The sequence below is a fragment of the Vipera berus genome, assembly GCF_964194415.1.
Source record: "Vipera berus genome assembly, chromosome: 2".
Taxonomy (NCBI): domain Eukaryota; kingdom Metazoa; phylum Chordata; class Lepidosauria; order Squamata; family Viperidae; genus Vipera; species Vipera berus.
The window spans coordinates 284709219-284726690 of NC_138203.1; the positions used below are offsets into that span (position 1 = coordinate 284709219).

Here is a 17472-nt window from a genome sequence, read left to right on the forward strand (position 1 = left end):
CAAGGTGGCTTAGGACAGCGCCCACACCATAAGGAGATGCATCGCAGGTGATACAAATGGGCTTGGACTCGATGAAATGGGTTACTGTGGACTTGTCCGACAGCAATGCCTTCAGGGCCTTGAAGCTCTGATCATGGGTGGCCGTCCAGGCCCATGTTGCCTGTTTGTCTAGCAGCCTGTGGAGCGGTTCAGCGATGGTTGCCTTGTGTGGGAGGAATGTATGGTAGAAATTCAGCAGACCCAGGAATGCCTGAAGCTCTGCTTTGTTCTTGGGTGTGGGTGCTAGTTTGATGGCCCTCACCTTGGATTCTGTGGGGTGGATTCCCCTGGCGTCTACTCTGAACCCCAAAAATTCTGTGGAAGGAACGCCTATGCTGCATTTTTCCTTTTTGAGTTTGAGGCCAGCTGTGCGCAGCCTTGCCAGCACTTCCCTAAGCCTACCTGCCAGTTCCTCTGCTGATGCTCCTGCGATCAGGATGTCATCAAAATAGGGGCAGACTCCTGGAATGCCCTTGAGTGTCTTTTCCATAACCTCCTGGAAAATGCCGGGAGCAACGCTGACTCCAAACTGCAGCCTGTTCACCCGGAACGCCCCCCTATGGGTTACTATGGTTTGGATGTCAGCTGTTTCCCTAGTGACCGTGAGTTGCTGGTACGCCTGCACAAGATCGAGCCTTGCAAAGATGGCACCGCCTTGGAGGGAAGCGAGAACGTGGCTGACCGCGGGAACCAGGTAAGCGTGCGGGTTTAGGGCGCGGTTCACCGAGCACTTATAGTCGGCACAGATCCTTATTTCCCCGTTGGATTTGAGGGGGGTCACGATGGAGGTTTCCCACTCCCCTCCATCTACGGGCTCTAAGATTCCCTGGGCCACCAACTTGTCTAGTTCGCGCTCGATTTTGTGTTTGAGCGCAAACGGGACTCGCCGCGGCCGGACCCTAACAGGGGAGACGTTCGAGTTAAGCTTGAACGATATGGGGGCCCCGGTGTACTTGCCTAATGACCCATCGAAGACGTCGGCGAACTCCCGGCAAACGGCCTCAACAGAGTCCCCCTGGATCCGATGGATCCCAGATACTGAGATTCCCAGGGCCTCAAACCAGTCCAGCCCGACCAGGCTGGCTCTGCGCCCTTCTACCACTACAACGTCCAGGTGCCCTTCACGACCCTTAAACCCCACTGAAATGGTGGCCTCCCCGTTCACCTTGACCGGCGAATTCTGAAAATCGGTCAGGGTTAATTTAGTAGGCCGTAATTTAATCCGTTGCTTGCTCCGGCTAATTATGTGGTTAAGGGTCTCGTCCGAAATAATCGAGACCGCTGATCCGGAGTCAAGCTCCATGCTGCAAGGGACGCCTTGCAAACGGATTGCTAATCTAATTTTGGGTTTGAGCAGCCGGCGGCTACCCATGTGGTTAATGGCCAGCCGGCTCTCGACATAGCCAATTTTTGTTTTGGTGGGGGCCCCAGTACCTTCGAATGGCGGTTCCTCCGGCTGCAGCTCGTGGATTTCCTCTCGGGGGCGGCGGCTACGGCAGACGGCGGCTATGTGGCCTGTTTTCTTGCAGGCCCGGCACGTGGCAGACCGGAACTTGCAGAGGCTGCGCACGTGGTTCCCACCACACCCTGCGCACCTCTGGGGAACGGCGGTGTTGCTGGAAGGCCTGGGCCTGTCTGGGCATCTGGCTCGCTGGTCGGGGGTCGACTTTCGCTGGAGAAGGTCGATGCTCAGGTCGTCCTCCTCTGTGGCCCCTTGCCGGTGGACGCTGGTTGCCTGGTTGCCGGGCCGGGTTTCCTGGCAGGCTTGGACGGCCCCGCAGGCCGCTTCATGGGCTAGGATGGCGTCCTCGGCTTCCTGGAGAGAGACCTCCTCTCTTTCGAACAGGCGCTCCTGCAACCGCCTGTCCCGTAGGCCGCAAATCAGCCGGTCCCGTAGTCGCTCCTCCAAATTTGTGAACCTCCAAGCGACGGCAGCTTCCCGCAGGGCGGCAAGGAACTCGGCACCGGTCTCGTCGGGCCGCTGGTCCCTTTTCTCGAATTGTGACCGTGCGGCCACCTTGGAGCGCCGGGGCTTGAAGTGTGCGTTGAGCCTGGCCACGAGGTCTCGGTACGCGACGTTGTTGATGGCCTCCTGGGGGAACAGGTTCGCGGCGACTTCCAGCAGCGCTGGTCCCCCAAGGCAGAGCAGGGCGGCCGCCTTTGCACCGTCCTCCGATATCTGATTGAACCGCATGTACAGTTCAATGTGAGCCAGGTAACGGGTCCAGGTTTCGGGGCGGCGGGTCTCGAATTCACGGGGTTGTCCGGCTCTAGCCATGGCGGCAGTTGGTCGTGGATGTGGCGCTTGGCGTTGCCGGTTCGGCTGGCGGTCGTGGGGGGAAGAAGGAAAATGCCTTTCCCTTCAGCTCGCGGAGCGTTTCCCCAGTGACTTCAGCTCTTGGTCAGCAGCAATCCCACCTTCGTCGCCACTATTGTGTAGTGGGTCCGACGCAAGAGAGACGCCAGCCGGTGTGTGAGTTCAGCTCTTTATTGGAAGGGGAAGTGAACTGAAGAATGAGGGCTACCTGGCCTCCTTATATACCTGGCCAGGTAAGCTAACAGCCAATGGGGTTGGCCCTAGGTTTCCCGCCGAAACTGTCCAGGCCAACGCCCCCTGATGGCTGTTGCTATGCAGGTGCCTGCATACATAACAAATTGGGCCAAACTAAGGCCCTCAGACATAATCCTAACTGACTTTCAAAATGCTCAAGTTAAAATTAAGGGAGAAGCCATTTTGATGGTAAAATTTAAGGGGTTTTATGGGCACCTGGATGTCATAGTAGTAGGGGGGCAGAGAACAAGTCTCATTGGACTTGATTGGTTTGATGCCTTAGGTATTCAGATTACTGGTATCAACCGGACACAAACTGTAGACCTTGCGTCAGTATGCGAGGACTATGCAGATGTTTTTGATTCAGCCCTAGGAACATACACAGGCCCACCTATCTCATTTAAGCTAGATCCCAATGTATTTCCAATCAGGGTTAAGCTTCATAGGGTCCCCTTTGCCTCAAAACAGAAAATTGATTCAGAAATTGATAAGCTTGTAGAACAGGGCCTTTTTCAACCTGTTGATGGTGGGGAGTGGGAAACTCCTATAGTCACTCCACTTAAAGCCAATGGGGAAATTCGCATTTGCACTGACTATAAATGCACTCTAAATAGAGCCCTCAAGCAACACGCTTACCCGGTACCTGTGGTCAACCGCATTTTAGGCTCCTTGCAAGGGGGTACTATCTTTGCTAAACTTTTTTTTTTTTTTATTGAAAAGTTTTACAAAATTTTTAATAATAAACCCCCCCTCCCCATCAACCCTCCCCCCTTCCCTCCCCTCCCCCGGACTTCCCAAAACAGAATACAGGGTATTACATATAGCAATCTTGAAAAGTTTTAACATACAATTTTTCCCTTTAAAAAAAAAATCCCCCCTCCCCCACCCTTCTCCCTCCCCCCCTTCCTCCCCCCCTCCCCCCCTCCCCCCCCCGACTTCCCGGAGCTAAATACAAGGTATATATAAAAAAAAACAATCATAAACAACCATATATTAACAACCATAAACTCTAAAATCTATCACTCTCTAGCTTATATAGGATAAAACAAACCTTAATAATATTAAATATATATATAAAAAAAAAGTAATATAGAAAAAAAACAAAAAAAAGCCTTATTCAAATATAAAACTTCTTAACCCTATCCTTATTCTGGATAAACTCAAACCATTCTCTCCCTTCCATAATATAGCGTTCCTGCAAGTAATCTTGCAAATAGGCCAAAATCTTCGCCATTTCAACCAAATTGGAAACCTCTAAAGCCCACTCTTCTATGGTCGGCAGTTCCTCTTTCCAGTAGTAACCTATCAAAAGTCTTGCTGCCGTAATTAAAACCTTTTTACAGGTCCACCATACATGAAAATATATTACATCTTCATCACCGCACCTCCAACATTTAGGCTAATGATTCAAATACATACTTAGCTTTTTAAAATCTAAATACGATCTATAAAACATTTTGTAGAAATTCTCTGTTAGATTTCAAACTTGTTTAAATTTTACATTCCTCACCCAAATCTTTTCCCACCTCCCACTACTTGGCTGTAAGTACGTTGCGAAAGTTCCATAGACTTCTGTTGTTCTTGTTCTTTTATCTTCTTTGATCGTTTTAAAGCAGCACGCGTCACCCTCTGTTCTCTAAAGTCATCCAAAAGTGTTATAACTTGATCTCCTCCAGCAGCATTCTCCTCTGTCTGTCCATCTTCAGCCTCTTGATGTTCTCCTTCTTCAGATCCCTTTGCAGCTTCCAGAAGTGTTAATGGAGTTGCTTTTAAAACATCATTATAAAAATCACGCGCTTGCATCACAGTAACCAGACGATACCTTTTACCTTCATGCGTCACCATCAGCCCAGCTGGAATCTCCCATCTAAACCTTATATCTCGTTGCTTGAGCTCTTGCACAAGAAATGTAAAATCCTTCCTTCTCCTTAAAATCTTTGGAGGAATTTCTTTTAGAACCAGAACTTCTTGATCAGCAATCACGACTTTAGTGTCATAGGCAGCTTGTATAACTTCATCTCTAATTTCCCTTTTTGCAAAATAAACCACCACATCTCTAGGCAACTTTCTCTGTCTAGCAATCCATGAATTCACACGAAACACTTTATCCATGCCTCCTTTTATTTCAGATGCTGGCTGATTCAATACCACTTCAAGAGCCTCAGAAACCAGCTGCTTTAGATCTTCCTTAATATTCTCCTTTAAACCTCTGATTCTAATAGCAAACTGCATCTGGAAATATTGAGCAAGACTCAATTCTCTATCCATTTTATCTCTTAAATCTTCATTCTCCAATACTTTTGCTTCTAATATGGCATTCTTTTGAGTCAAATCTTCCACTTTTTCATCCAAATCTTCCACACATTCAGCCACTTTATACACTGAAGTCAAAATGTCTGCCTTCATCACCCTGAACTTCTGTTCCATCCTCTCCTCCATTCTCTCCTCCAACTTCTTCAATTTCTCCTCCATCTGTGCAAATTTCTCACCAATTGACTGATTAATTGATTCCAAAAGTACCTGGGCATGTTTATCCAAAGCATCTCGTAAATCCTTCAGTGTCAATACATCAGGAGAATGCAACGCCTGTAATGATGATTGTTGCACCGGAGAAGATCCACCACTCCGAAGAGTTTTAGGGGGAGGTTTAGCCGCCATCTTTAACTTTCAATTGTGGCGCACTTTCACTTTCACTTAAAGTTTAAAAAAAATCCATCAAGCTTGAGAGTAAAATAAAATAATCCTCTTCACCTTTTTCTCTTGTACCGCTCTGCCTGCTTCTTTTAATCCATAGTCCTTCCTTCAGGCAGGGGTGGTCGCAGACGCCTGGCTCTGCTCCATAAAGTCAGGAGCAGAGGCGCTGGCCAGCTGGGAGCGACCCAGGCTACGGGGGAGTTCAATCTTTCAGCCGCCCAAGCTACAAGCTCAGGCGGCCCCAGAGAACTCGACCCCTACCTGGGGCCTCACCCCCTCCTCTTCTCCCGAGGAGGGGGCTTCAAATTCGCCCAAACAGCTGATCGGCGCTGTTTCGGGCGAAAATCACTCAGCTGAGCCGCGGGCAGCCCGGGAAGGCTGTCTCCGGCGCCGCGGAGCCACCGGAAGTCCTATCTTTGCTAAACTTGATTTAGCACAGGCCTATCAGCAATTGCCGGTTGATGAGGCCACAGCTGCGGCTCAGACGATTGTGACTCACAGGGGGGCTTTCAAAGTTAAACACTTACAGTTTGGAGTCAGTGTTGCACCTGGCATTTTCCAGGGAATCATGGAGCATACACTTAAGGGTATTCAGGGCATCTGCCCTTATTTTGATGATGTTCTTATTGCCGGGGAATTCCCAGAAGTGCTAGCAAGTAGGCTCAGAGCTTTTTTGCAGAGGCTTCACGAAGCAGGCCTCAAATTAAAAAAGAGCAAGTGTAGTATTGAGGTTCCTTCAACAGAATTCCTGGGTTTGTGAATTGATGCTAACGGCATTCAGCCTGCTGATTCTAAAGTGAAGGCTATTAAAATAGCTCCTAGTCCTAGATCCAAAGAAGAGCTACAAGCATTCTTGGGCCTCCTAAACTTCTATCACACTTTTCTAACTCATAAGGCTGCACTAGCAGAGCCCCTCCACATGCTTCTAGATAAGAAAGCTCCATGGAAATGGACTAATTTACATAAAAATGTTTCCAGGACTTAAAAGCACTTTTGTCAGAAAAGTCCACTGTAACTCACTACAAAGAGTCTAAACCAGTATGTCTTGCATGTGATGCATCTCCCTTTGGGTTGGGGGTAGTTATAAGTTACATAGAAAGGAATGGAACACAGGTTCCTTTTACTCAAGGACATTGTCCTCTGCCGAGCGCAACTATGCTCAGATTAACAAAGAGGACCTAGCCATTGTTGCTGGAATAAAAGAATTCCATGACTATTTATATGGCAAGGACTTCACAGTCTTTACAGACTACAAACCTCTGTTGGGACTTTTCACAACAGACAAACAAACCCTCCACATACTTTCACCAAGAATGCTGAGATGGTCTATTTTTCTATATGCATACACTTTTAAATTGATTCACAAACCTGGTAAAGAAATGGGCCATGCTGATGGCCTCAGCAGACTACCACTGCCACTAATGGAACCAGATCCAGCTCTAGCTGCTAGAATATTGTCCATACAGGACCTACCTGAATTCCCCTTCCATGCAGGGGACATTGATGCTGAAACTGCCACTTAGTAGAGTATTGTCATGGGTATACACGGGCTGGTTGGATAAAATCCCAGGTTCTGAATTTCAGAACTATTTTGTCAGAAGGCATGAGTTATCTGCCCACAAGGGGTGCATTTTATGGGGAAACAGAGTCATAATTCCCACTTCCCTAAGAGACAGGGTTTTACAGTCATTACATGAAGGCCATCCAGGCATTGTCAGAATGAAAGCTTTAGCTAGAAGCTACCTTTGGTGGCCTGGCCTTGATAAGGACATTGAGGCACAAGTCCATGGTTGTTATACATGCTAGCAATCGACGCCTGAAATGCCACAGGCTCCAGTTCACAGGTGGGAGAAAACGCACACTCCCTGGTCTAGGATTCACATAGACTATGCTGGGCCCTTTCAGGGACAGCTCTTCCTTATAATAGTTGGTAGCCACTCCAAATGTCTGGAAGTAATTCCAGTTCCTAACATGACTACTGCTAGGACTATCCAGGTGCTGAGAAAACTTTTTGCCACACATGGGCTGCCAGATGTCTTAGTTTCAGACAATGGGGCCCAATTCACTGCTGCTGAATTTCAGGCCTTCCTTAGAGCTAATCTCATCAGACATGCGCATTGTCACAGGTGACTGGCATCACAGATTGGCAGATTTTCTACTCTGCCAGCATTCTATGCCCTGCACTGCTATAGGCAAAAGTCCTGCAGAACTACGTTGGGGGAGGCGATTGATTACTAAACTGGTCAGGTTGCATCCAGATAGAGTGGCAGCAGAATCCTCTCAACCAAAACCCCCTAGGGGGCTGCAAATGGGCGATTGGGTTTGGGCCAGGAACTATGGTATGGGAATCTGTGGGTTCCTGGTCAAATTACCAAAGCATCCGGGCCCCTGTCTTATGAACTGGGGTTGGAGGGAGGGTGAGTTGTCAGATGCCACATTGATCCAACTCAGAAAATGGTTTCCAGAATGGCCACTAAGTGAGGACTGCATCATAAGTCCCTCCCAAGGTCCTCAAACCTGCAGCCAAGCCAGTCCTCACATGGACTCTCAGGACTTGAGGAGGAACCAGAGGGAGAAGTGGGGAGTCCAGGAATGCAATATGGATCCCCTGAAGGAGCAAGCCAACCAGACTTCAGCAACCGCTGTGCCTACTCTGCTGATCAGTGTGACTCTGGGGTGGGCCAACCTGGAGAGGCCAGCCAGAGAGCATCTAATCCCCTTGATTCAGGAGCACCCACTGGGTAAGCTGGTAGACCACAAAGTGACTGGAACTCCAAGACATTCCACTAGGGCACACAAGCCTCCTTCATATCTTGCTGATTACATTGTAAAATAAAGAGCTATAATATTGTTGCATTGCAGCTTGCCACTGTACTACAGAAACTAGTGTGATGATATTAATTGTCTGGCGTACTGTCAATGAAGGCATATTCATTCAGGTGCTATGATGTAACTGTCTAGTGTGCTGTCAATGAAGCCTATTCATTCAGACGTTGTTTAACAACATTGTAACCTATATGGGTTTTTTTCCTATTACTATTATTTAAGTTTGTTTTGATAATGAGTCTTGATAATTGCATTAAGACTAACTTGTGTTAATATTGTCTGATCTAAGAGGGGAGGGGTGTTATGTACTGGGCTCATTAGTAATACCACGTGGGTTGCTGTAGCAGCTAACGGCTCTCCAGCAACCCAGACTACAAGTCTCCAGTGCTGCTATTGGCTATCCCTAGGTGACAATGGTTGCTTCAAACCTATTGGCTGCCACTTAGGGGCTAGACTATATATTGAGGCTAGTTGCAGCCATTTCCCCAGTTCAGATTCTGCAAGAAATAAACCATGAGTTTTCCTGTACTCATTTACCTCGTGTTCATTCCTGCACCAAAGAACCCGCTACACAACAGCCCACATGTGCTCCAGATGGCTACTCCTGGCAGAACAGTGATTTTCCACAAATTGGAGTGCCCAGAGACAAAGGGATCAGCTATCTTTGTGATTGCAATGAAGTCTTTTAAAGGACACTAAGTTTGCAAGCCTCACTTTCTAATTGCTGTCAGAAATTGCCTATTAACCATTTTAAAAAGCAAACCACCTCACAGTGGTCATTTGCCCTTACGGCTGATCGTAGAGACACTGCAACATGGCCCCTGCCTATTTCAGTAAAGCCATGGGAAATGGGGTGGGGAGGAGTAAGTGGATTATGGGATGCTAGCAAACCAGGCCCAGTCTCTGGAGACCCAGCAGGGCAGGATGGGGGGGAAGCAATTGTGGGGACCCCAGGGGAGCATGAGGTATCTCAGTGGACTGGGAGAGACCTTGGGTGGCCTGATCCAGCACCAAACCCCCATAGTCTTCCTCACCTTGAGATACCTCATGTGCATTTAGCGACCTTCACATTCAATTAGCGAATGCATTGGAGAAAGGGAGTCATCACATTCATTTAACGTGATTCGATCAAACAAATCCTCGGATTACAAATTTAATTGGCAGGCTGTATTACATTTGTAACTCAAAGATTAAGTGATTCACTTAAGAACCATGGAAAAAAAGATAATAAAATCAGGCTGTCATGGTTCCAACAGATGAAACTCGACGCATTGTTTACCTTAAAGGATCTTTTATTCAAGTAGCATAATATTGGCACTTACATAATTGAAGCCAAAAACTGATTTCTCCTCCCCTGGGGACATAGTATCAAAGCACAATTCCCTCCCCCAATTAACAGTCATAAATCACTTTCCCCAATTAGCTTGAAGTGCAGGCTTCCTCTCCAGCTCTCCAGCCCACCAATTCTTTATCAGCTCTGAGCTCAATAACCTTGATTCTCACGCTAAGTGTAGTGTTATGTCTAGCTGGACTCTCATTCACATCCCCACCCTCCTAGCAGAAGGGCGGTATACAAATTAAATTAAATAAATAAATAAAAATAAATCATCTAACTCTAAAAGCAAAAGGAAAAAGATGGCTACATTTCCATCTGTTGTCAATGCAAAAATATGTGATGTTAGCAGCATTGACACAGGCATGACTCAATTAAGTTGCTCAGCAATGGAAATTCTGATCCCAATTGTGTTCATACCTCTACCTCTACAATTTTTCCACTGGGAGGACCTCACTTACCTTCCTGTCCTGCCTTGTAGATGGGCTTGTCTGTCTGAACAAAAAGTAGGTCACTCGGGTTTCTGACTATGACCAGTTCTTGTTGTGTCACGTTCAACATTTTTCCCTTCAGTGCCACCCTGAGAAGGACCTTGGGATGGTCTGTAGCCCCACGAAACCTTGAGGGATATCCTGAAGGACTGCTTGAGGAATGCTTCAACTTGGGAAGCTGGAGAAGAAAGAAAGGTAACAGTGTGAGGCTTCTTTGCAGTTCCTATTGAAAGCATCTATAACCTCTTGCTTTACTTCCTGGACCCCTGCCAGTAATCATCCCCCCCCCAAATAAAACACCCTGGAATTCCTACCTGGAAGGAAATACATTGGAAGATGTCCTTCTCAACCATCATGTTCACTTCAGTCAAGTTTTTGTTCTTGTCCTTAAATTCCACGGTGATGCTCAAAGCCAAGGTCTCATTGAAATGGAGCATCTGGACACAAACCTTCTCAGGGGTCTGCGTGTGGATCACAGAGGGCACCAGGATCAAGTATTGCCTGGAAGGCAGGAAAGGGAAAAGGATTTATCAAGTGAGTGACATGGATGTCCTGTGACCAGGGTAGGTTTCACTATAGGAAGTCACCACCCCTGCAGCTAAAATAACTTCCTTGATGGATTAATTATCAGTTTTGTCATTGTGACAGAGGAAGGAAGGAAGGAAGGAAGGAAGGAAGGAAGGAAGGAAGGAAGGAAGGAAGGAAGGAAAGAGGGAGGGAGGGAGGGAGGGAGGGAGGGAGGGAGGGAGGGAAGGAAGGAAGGAAGGAAGAAAGGAAGGGGAGGGAGGGAGGGAGGGAGGGAAGGAAGGAAGGAAGGAAGGAAGGAAGGAAGGAAGGAAGAAAGAAAGAAAGAAAGAAAGAAAGAAAGAAAGAAAGAAAGAAAGAAAGAAAGAAAGAAAGAGGGAAGGAAGGAAGGAAGAAAGGAAGGGGAGGGAAGGGAGGGAGGGAAGGAAAGAAGGAAGGAAGAAAGAAAGAAAGAAAGAAAGAAAGAAAGAAAGAAAGAAAGAAAGAAAGAAAGAAAGAAAGAAAGAAAGAAAGAAAGAGGGAGGGAAGGAAGGAAGGAAGGAAGGAAGGAGGGGGGAAGGAAGAAAACAAAGGAAAGGAAAGGAAGGAAGGAAGATAGGAAAGGAAGGAAGGAAGGAAGGAAGGAAGGAAGGAAGGAAGGAAGGAAGGAAGGAAGGAAGGAAGGAAGGAAGTTCTAGGTAGCTTCTCTCCTTGATTTGTTTCTATCCATTGCTTCTTGTCCTTCTGGTGCTTTGAAAAATGCTAAATCAAATGTAGTTGGACTGGATCTGTGATTAAATTTTTGCCATGGACTTTTAAATTGATTTTTGCAAGAAAATTGTAGAGATGTATAACTAAAGTCAAAGCAAAACTAACTCTGAGGTTCCAACACAAATTCATAGACTTAAACAATAGGTTTCCGCCACGTCTTACGTAGTCCATATTATCGAGTTCATTTTGTTACGGGAACTGTCTGCTTCAAACCCATGCCTGTTATGCTGCCCTTGAAAAGCTTTTAGGCTTTCATGTAGAAGTTTCTTTTTGTAAAGTCGCGTGCTTCACATAGAGACGGACACAGAGCTGGGGTAAAGATGAGTTTATTCTGAACAGAACGAAATGGGGAAACAGGGAAGCCTGGCGTCTATCCTGAAACCTTTAGAAAAACCATTCTGCTCTGTTCTGGGCAAAAGGCCATCAAACTTGTTTGAATCATTAACTCTTTGCAAAATGTAACTAAACTGGATTTTGGACCTGCATTAGAATAACCAAAGTATGTTGTTATTTTGGATCTACCTGATTAGCCATGGTTCAATAAATTTTGGAAGCCCAGAAAAGTATTACTACTGAGCCCTAATTAAATCATCTTTACGCTACTGCTTGTGTACATGCCTGGTCACATTCAACAAAATGGGACCAGCAAATTTTTCTAGAAATAAGGGGTAGTGATAGTCCCTAATCTGAATTTTCCTTCTCACATTTGGGCTGTGGAATAAATTGCTACCAGGTAAGGAAGCATTCTGGATTGAAATGCCCAAAGGAACTTTGGAGTGTGCTGTTTTCAACCGCAGAATTTTGCAAAGAGACATGGCTGCTTTAAAAAGTTGCAGATATGAGCTGCTTGAATACCCCATCACTCCCAGTTTTTTGCCTTTGAATATATTTATTTTTATTTTTTTATTTAGAGCATATATTTATTTTTATTTTTTAATTTATTTTTTATTTTTATTTATTTATTTAATATAGAGCATTGCAAACCCATCCGGCCTCTAACTAGCTTTCAATGGCCTACAAAGACTAATTAAATGTCTTTCGGGCTACTCATGAGAATGCTAGGCTTGCTTCCTCTGGCCTCAACAGTTTGTGGATGGGTCTCCAGTTGGTTTTTCTAAACCTCTGAGCCTTAGGAAGCCAACTGTTGCTACACTGGGGCACCAGCCATACAATGACTCCTCTGTTGAGTGTGTGAATTCCCTACTTGCAAACCTGCAAAGAAGAAGAAGGAAGGACAAAGCTGGAAGTGGAGATTTGGTAAGGAAAAAAGGAAGACAAGAAGGTCCAACAAGCCTCTTACGGTTCGGTGTAATTAGCCAATGAAGTCCGAGGAAGAAGAGTCACCAGCAGCAGCATGGAGAGGCTGGGTCCCTTCCAGATCCATCCATTCCCCATGGTGTTTGGATGGCCGGTGGTGTGCAAAGCCAATGCCTCTGATCATTCTCCCTATGGCTACTTATACTGTCTACCTGCAAACAGAGAAGATAAGAAATGGGCTGGAGCAGATTGCAACAGCCAATTCTGTTTGCATTAACTGATCTTCCTGGTTGTCAAGAACAAAGAGTATTAAGTTGAAATAACTCAATTGCCAAATTCTTTTCCAGTGGTGCTGTGAAAGTTAGAGAAACTGGCTGCATAAGGTACCTTCCAACCAGCTCATATTTGCCTAGAGGCCACACTGCTCACTTTCTGTACCCAGCTTCTGACCAACCAATGTCATGATTTTTCCAACTGTAACCCTTTAAAATCCACGGCCTTAGAACAAATCTCTGTGCTTGCTTTGGAAACTTTAATCCCAAGTGACTTTTCTTTTGCAAAGCAAAGATCTCAAAAAGATTTACATGTCTTGTGTGCTTAATTAGCATTAGCACACCATGCCCAAAACAAAAGACAAAACCCGGCATTTCCTGGGACAACATTGAAAGAAGTAGATTATTATTCAGAAATTTCTAATGAGTCTAAAGATCTATAGAAGAAGACACCCGAAAGTCATAAACTCAGACAAGTAAACTATATACAAATAAGAAAAGCAGAAGTTGCTCGCTAGCTGAAATCGCAAGCAGAGGAAATACAGAAATAACTATAAGAGCTGAGCTTTGTTAACAGAAAGTTAGATGGTGATAGGTAGGATGTGCACAAAGGGGCTTCCTGGTACATGGAAGGGATAGTGGTTTTAGGTGGTCCGGATTAGTTATCGGATGATTGGGGAAGGGGGGTTGAGTGCGATAGGGGAGGGGGGAATCTGCGTCATGGGTAGGGTATAAAAATGTGTCAAACAGTTCTTTAATGATTTCCAGAGCTTGGGGCAGGAACTCAGCAGAATAGGCTGTAGGCTCACTTTTTCAGAGGTCTTACCAATGTATAAGGAGCAAAATGGAAAAGGCCAGCGTATAGCAGAATTTAATATGTGGCTAAAGGAGTGGTGTAAAGGAGAAGGCTTTGGTTATATTAGTCACGATGTCTGTAGCTGGTCCAATGAAAAAATGTACAAAAGAGATGGTCTGCATCCATCCAAGAAAGGGACTGAGTTACTTGGCAATAAATTCACAGCTTTTCTGGAGGAATATTTAAACTAAACAAAGGGGACAGTGAGTTAATTGATACAGAACATCACTGTCCCCGGCAATCTAAGAAAATAGGGGAACTTAGACACCACACAAGTTATGTAGCAAGTAAACACAGGGTCAGTCATAAAGGACTCAAATGTCTGTACATCAATGCGCAGAGTATGAACAGTAAGCAGGGTGAACTAGAAATTCAGGTAAATGAGGGCGGATATGATATTGTTGCCATTACAGAAACATGGTGGGACGAAACCCACAAATGGAACACACAGCTAGAGGGATTTAAATTATTTAAAAGAAATAGACTAAACAAAAGAGGAGGTGGAGTTGCTCTCTATATAAGAAATAACTTTATCTCTACAGAAATAGAGCACAACAATGACGAAAACTGTAAACCTGAAAGCATTTGGGTCAATATAAAAGGGGGAAAAAATGACATTGCCATAGGTGTATACTATAGGCCACCCAACCAAGCAGAGGAAATAGATGAACTTTTTGCTAGTCAGCTAACTAAGGTATGTAAGAAGCACATCACAATAGTAATGGGGGACTTTAATTACCCTGATATCAACTGGGAGACAAACTCTGCACCAAGTGGAAGATCAAACAGATTCCTGTCAAACCTAGCAGACAACTTTCTCTCCCAAAAAGTAGAGAAGGGAACTAGGGGATTAGCCATATTGGATTTAATTCTCACTAACAGAGATGAATGGAGGAACACTGAAGAGAAGGGTGAGGGGTGACATGATAGCAGTGTTCCAATATCTCAGGGGCTGCCACAAAGAAGAGGGAGTCAAGCTATTCTCCAAAGCACCTGAAAGCAGGACAAGAAGCAACGGATGGAAACTAGTCAAGGAGAGAAGCAACCTAGAACTAAGGAGAAACTTCCTGACAGTTAGAACAATTAACCAGTGGAACAACCTGCCTCCAGAGGTGGTGAATGCTCCAACACTGGAGGTTTTTAAGAAGAGACTGGACAGCCATTTGCCTGAAATGGTATAGGGTTTCCTGCCTGAGCAGGGGGTTGGACTAGATGACCTCCAAGGTCCCTTCCAACTTTATATTATTATTATTATTATTATTATTATTATTATTATTATTATTATTATTATTATTATTATTATTATTATTATTATTATTATTATTATTATTAAGTGGGAGCATTGGGAGAGCATATTTTAGTTTATTTTAACCTATGCCTCGAGAGAGTATTTTCTATGCATGTATGGATGTATTCCTTATTGTTTTACACACAACGGTCGGTCGCTGTGAACATGAAGCCTTGCATTTATTGGTAGGATTATCCACCGGTTGACCTGGGATAGCTGAGCTTCATGTTTTTTAACTTATGTATTCAGAGACTGATCTTAATTCATATATTGATGTAGTTATTGTTTATGATTTGGCACATAGAGAGGGCAATTCTGAAGGACAAGATGCCAGGATCAAATAGCTCAGGGAAGAATGTTACTGACCAGGCTCAAGGTCCCCCATATCTTGTAAGCTTTAGCCAAACGTTGCCTGTTGTTATGACTGTACAGAATGTCGGATCTTCTCCTGAACGATTGGGGTATCGTGATGTGTGTTTTCATGACTGGTTCATGACAATGGGTGCTTTTTTAAAAGAGGGGGTCCACTGCGGAGCAAGGGTGTCCCATTGTGGAACTTGCTTCTTAAATAAAAGTCTTTCTCCTTTCCACCCGTCGGGCCTGGTTCTTGGGCTTGCATGCCAGTGAAAGGAACTCCCGGTTTTGCCTGGGTAGCCTGGGAATTTTTATGGTACAAAATATGGCAAAAATCCTTTACACACTATTGTTTATGGAGCGACTGGACAAAATAATCTGTGGAGAACCGGTTTCCTGAGGAAGGAACATTTCAGTTAAAGAAAGATCATTTATTTAAAAGGGAAAAGGGTTAAAGAAGGCACCTAACAAACAGGGGAGGGAAAGTTGCCACTGGCGGGAAGGGGGTGTCACTTTAAAGAGGCCCCACAGCAAGAGGAGAAAAAGAATCAAGCCATCTCCAGCTTGCAGGATAGTGATGGGAATCAGAAGCAGCCAAAGGAGAAGGTTCAAGGAACAAGGGGGTGAACTGAGGGGGTCCCCAGCTGAAGCACCTGCCCCGCCTCTTTCCTCGTATCCCAAAGCTTTGCAAGCCACTCTCTGCTCTCCCAAGGATCTTCTGGATCCCTCGGAGATCGTGGCCCCCTCCCATATCTCCACCTCCAGTGGCCTCCTTCCAAGGGCCAGCGAGCCCCTGGTGTAACGTTTCCATTCCGTCTGTCCAAGGTGTGTGTGTTTGTGTGTGTGTGTGTATGTGTGAGACCCACCTGCCCTTTCCCTTGAATACTTCCAGGAGACACAGGGGACCAGCTTTTCTTTAAACTCCCCCAATTTTTCAGCCGCCCTGCATGGTTTTCCACTTTCTCTTTTTCGAGTCTCATACCTGCCTGCTAAGCAACATACACTGTAAGGCCTCTAATAGCACTACGTGGGAGAAACAGGAAGAAGAGCAGCAAAACGCATCCACGAACATCAACTAGCAATCATGAATGAAACCTCCTTCATTTCACAACAGTTGTATATATGCCACCACACCTTCAACTGGGAAACTGTGATCATCTTTAGATCAAGCCAGATCCAAAAAATGCCAAAACCCTAAAAGCAAACAAAAATAACAAAACGGCTCTTAAGCAGCAACCAACACCTATATCAGCAAAATTTACCATCAAGAATAACACGAGAGCAACAATTGAGTAAATAACCTCCCAATTGAACAATTACTAGTATAAACAATCTAACAATAAACAAGCAACAACACCCCACCAACACTGACAGGGCAAACCACTAGTGTGTAAAAATGAGAGCAATCTCCTCTCCCTTCTAGCACGGATGATATTATCTAGTTTGGTACTGAAACATCTGCAAGGAAAGGACCAAGTCAGAGAAGACCGAGGATCCCACAGCAGGAGATGAGAAGGATCTGCCAATCCCCCCCTTTTGAGGCAAGGAACAGATCCATTGCCAGGTGATTTTCCTTGAAGGTCACCCCAACCTGGTCTGTTCCTCCCTGGAGGAGGCTTAATGTCTCTGGTTGGGGAGGCCAGTTCAGCAGAGGCATTAATCAGGTCAGCGGAGGCATTAAGGATGGCTTTGTTTTTGTCATTCCCAAACTCAGGGAAGGGTGGGGCGTCTTCCTCTCTTTCGCTCCATGCGCTTTCTGGGTCATTGTAATTCTTTCCCCCTGACTTACACACCAGCACAATCTCACATCTGTTGGTGCTGCGCCAATCTTTGGGAGAAGGGCGGTATACAAATAAAATTAATAATAATAATAATCTCAGAGGCTGAAACCGCTAAGGGAGGCTCCTAAAGAGCAATGAAAGGGCAACGGTTGGAGAGATGGCGCAGGTGTTCATCTCCAGGACCTCTGAGAAGAGCCCAGTTTAGCAGCTTTGAGGGTTTCCTGTGGAGCAGGTTGACCCAGGATGTCTCTGGAGATTCCCAATCATCTGGGTCAAGGTGGTCCCAATGGGATTTTTTTTCAAAAGGCAACTGGACTTTCTTGGGTTTTTTGCTTGAAAGTCTTTAGCTTCTCATGCAAGAAGCGCAGAAGATGGATTGGGGGCCTGACTGGATTTGCCACCTAGGAGCAGATTGCCTGCACATGTTGACTTGTGTGGACAAAGAGAACGAAGTG

The 17472-nt window shown here is 45.5% G+C and overlaps 1 protein-coding gene across 1 annotated transcript in view; it reads right to left on the reverse strand.

Moving 5' to 3' along the window:
* The window catches only part of LOC308661144 (alpha-2-macroglobulin-like), a 104353-nt gene extending 91703 nt beyond the window's left edge, over positions 1-12650 (reverse strand). Inside the window, exons 1-3 of the mRNA XM_081315935.1 lie at positions 12510-12650; positions 10249-10435; positions 9905-10112 (exon numbers count right to left, since the gene is read on the reverse strand). Of these exons, the coding sequence (XP_081172061.1) occupies positions 9905-10112; positions 10249-10435; positions 12510-12604 (490 nt within the window). The 5' untranslated portion in view covers positions 12605-12650. The remainder of the gene's footprint in view (positions 1-9904; positions 10113-10248; positions 10436-12509) is intronic.
* Between the last annotated feature and the right edge of the window lie 4822 nt (positions 12651-17472).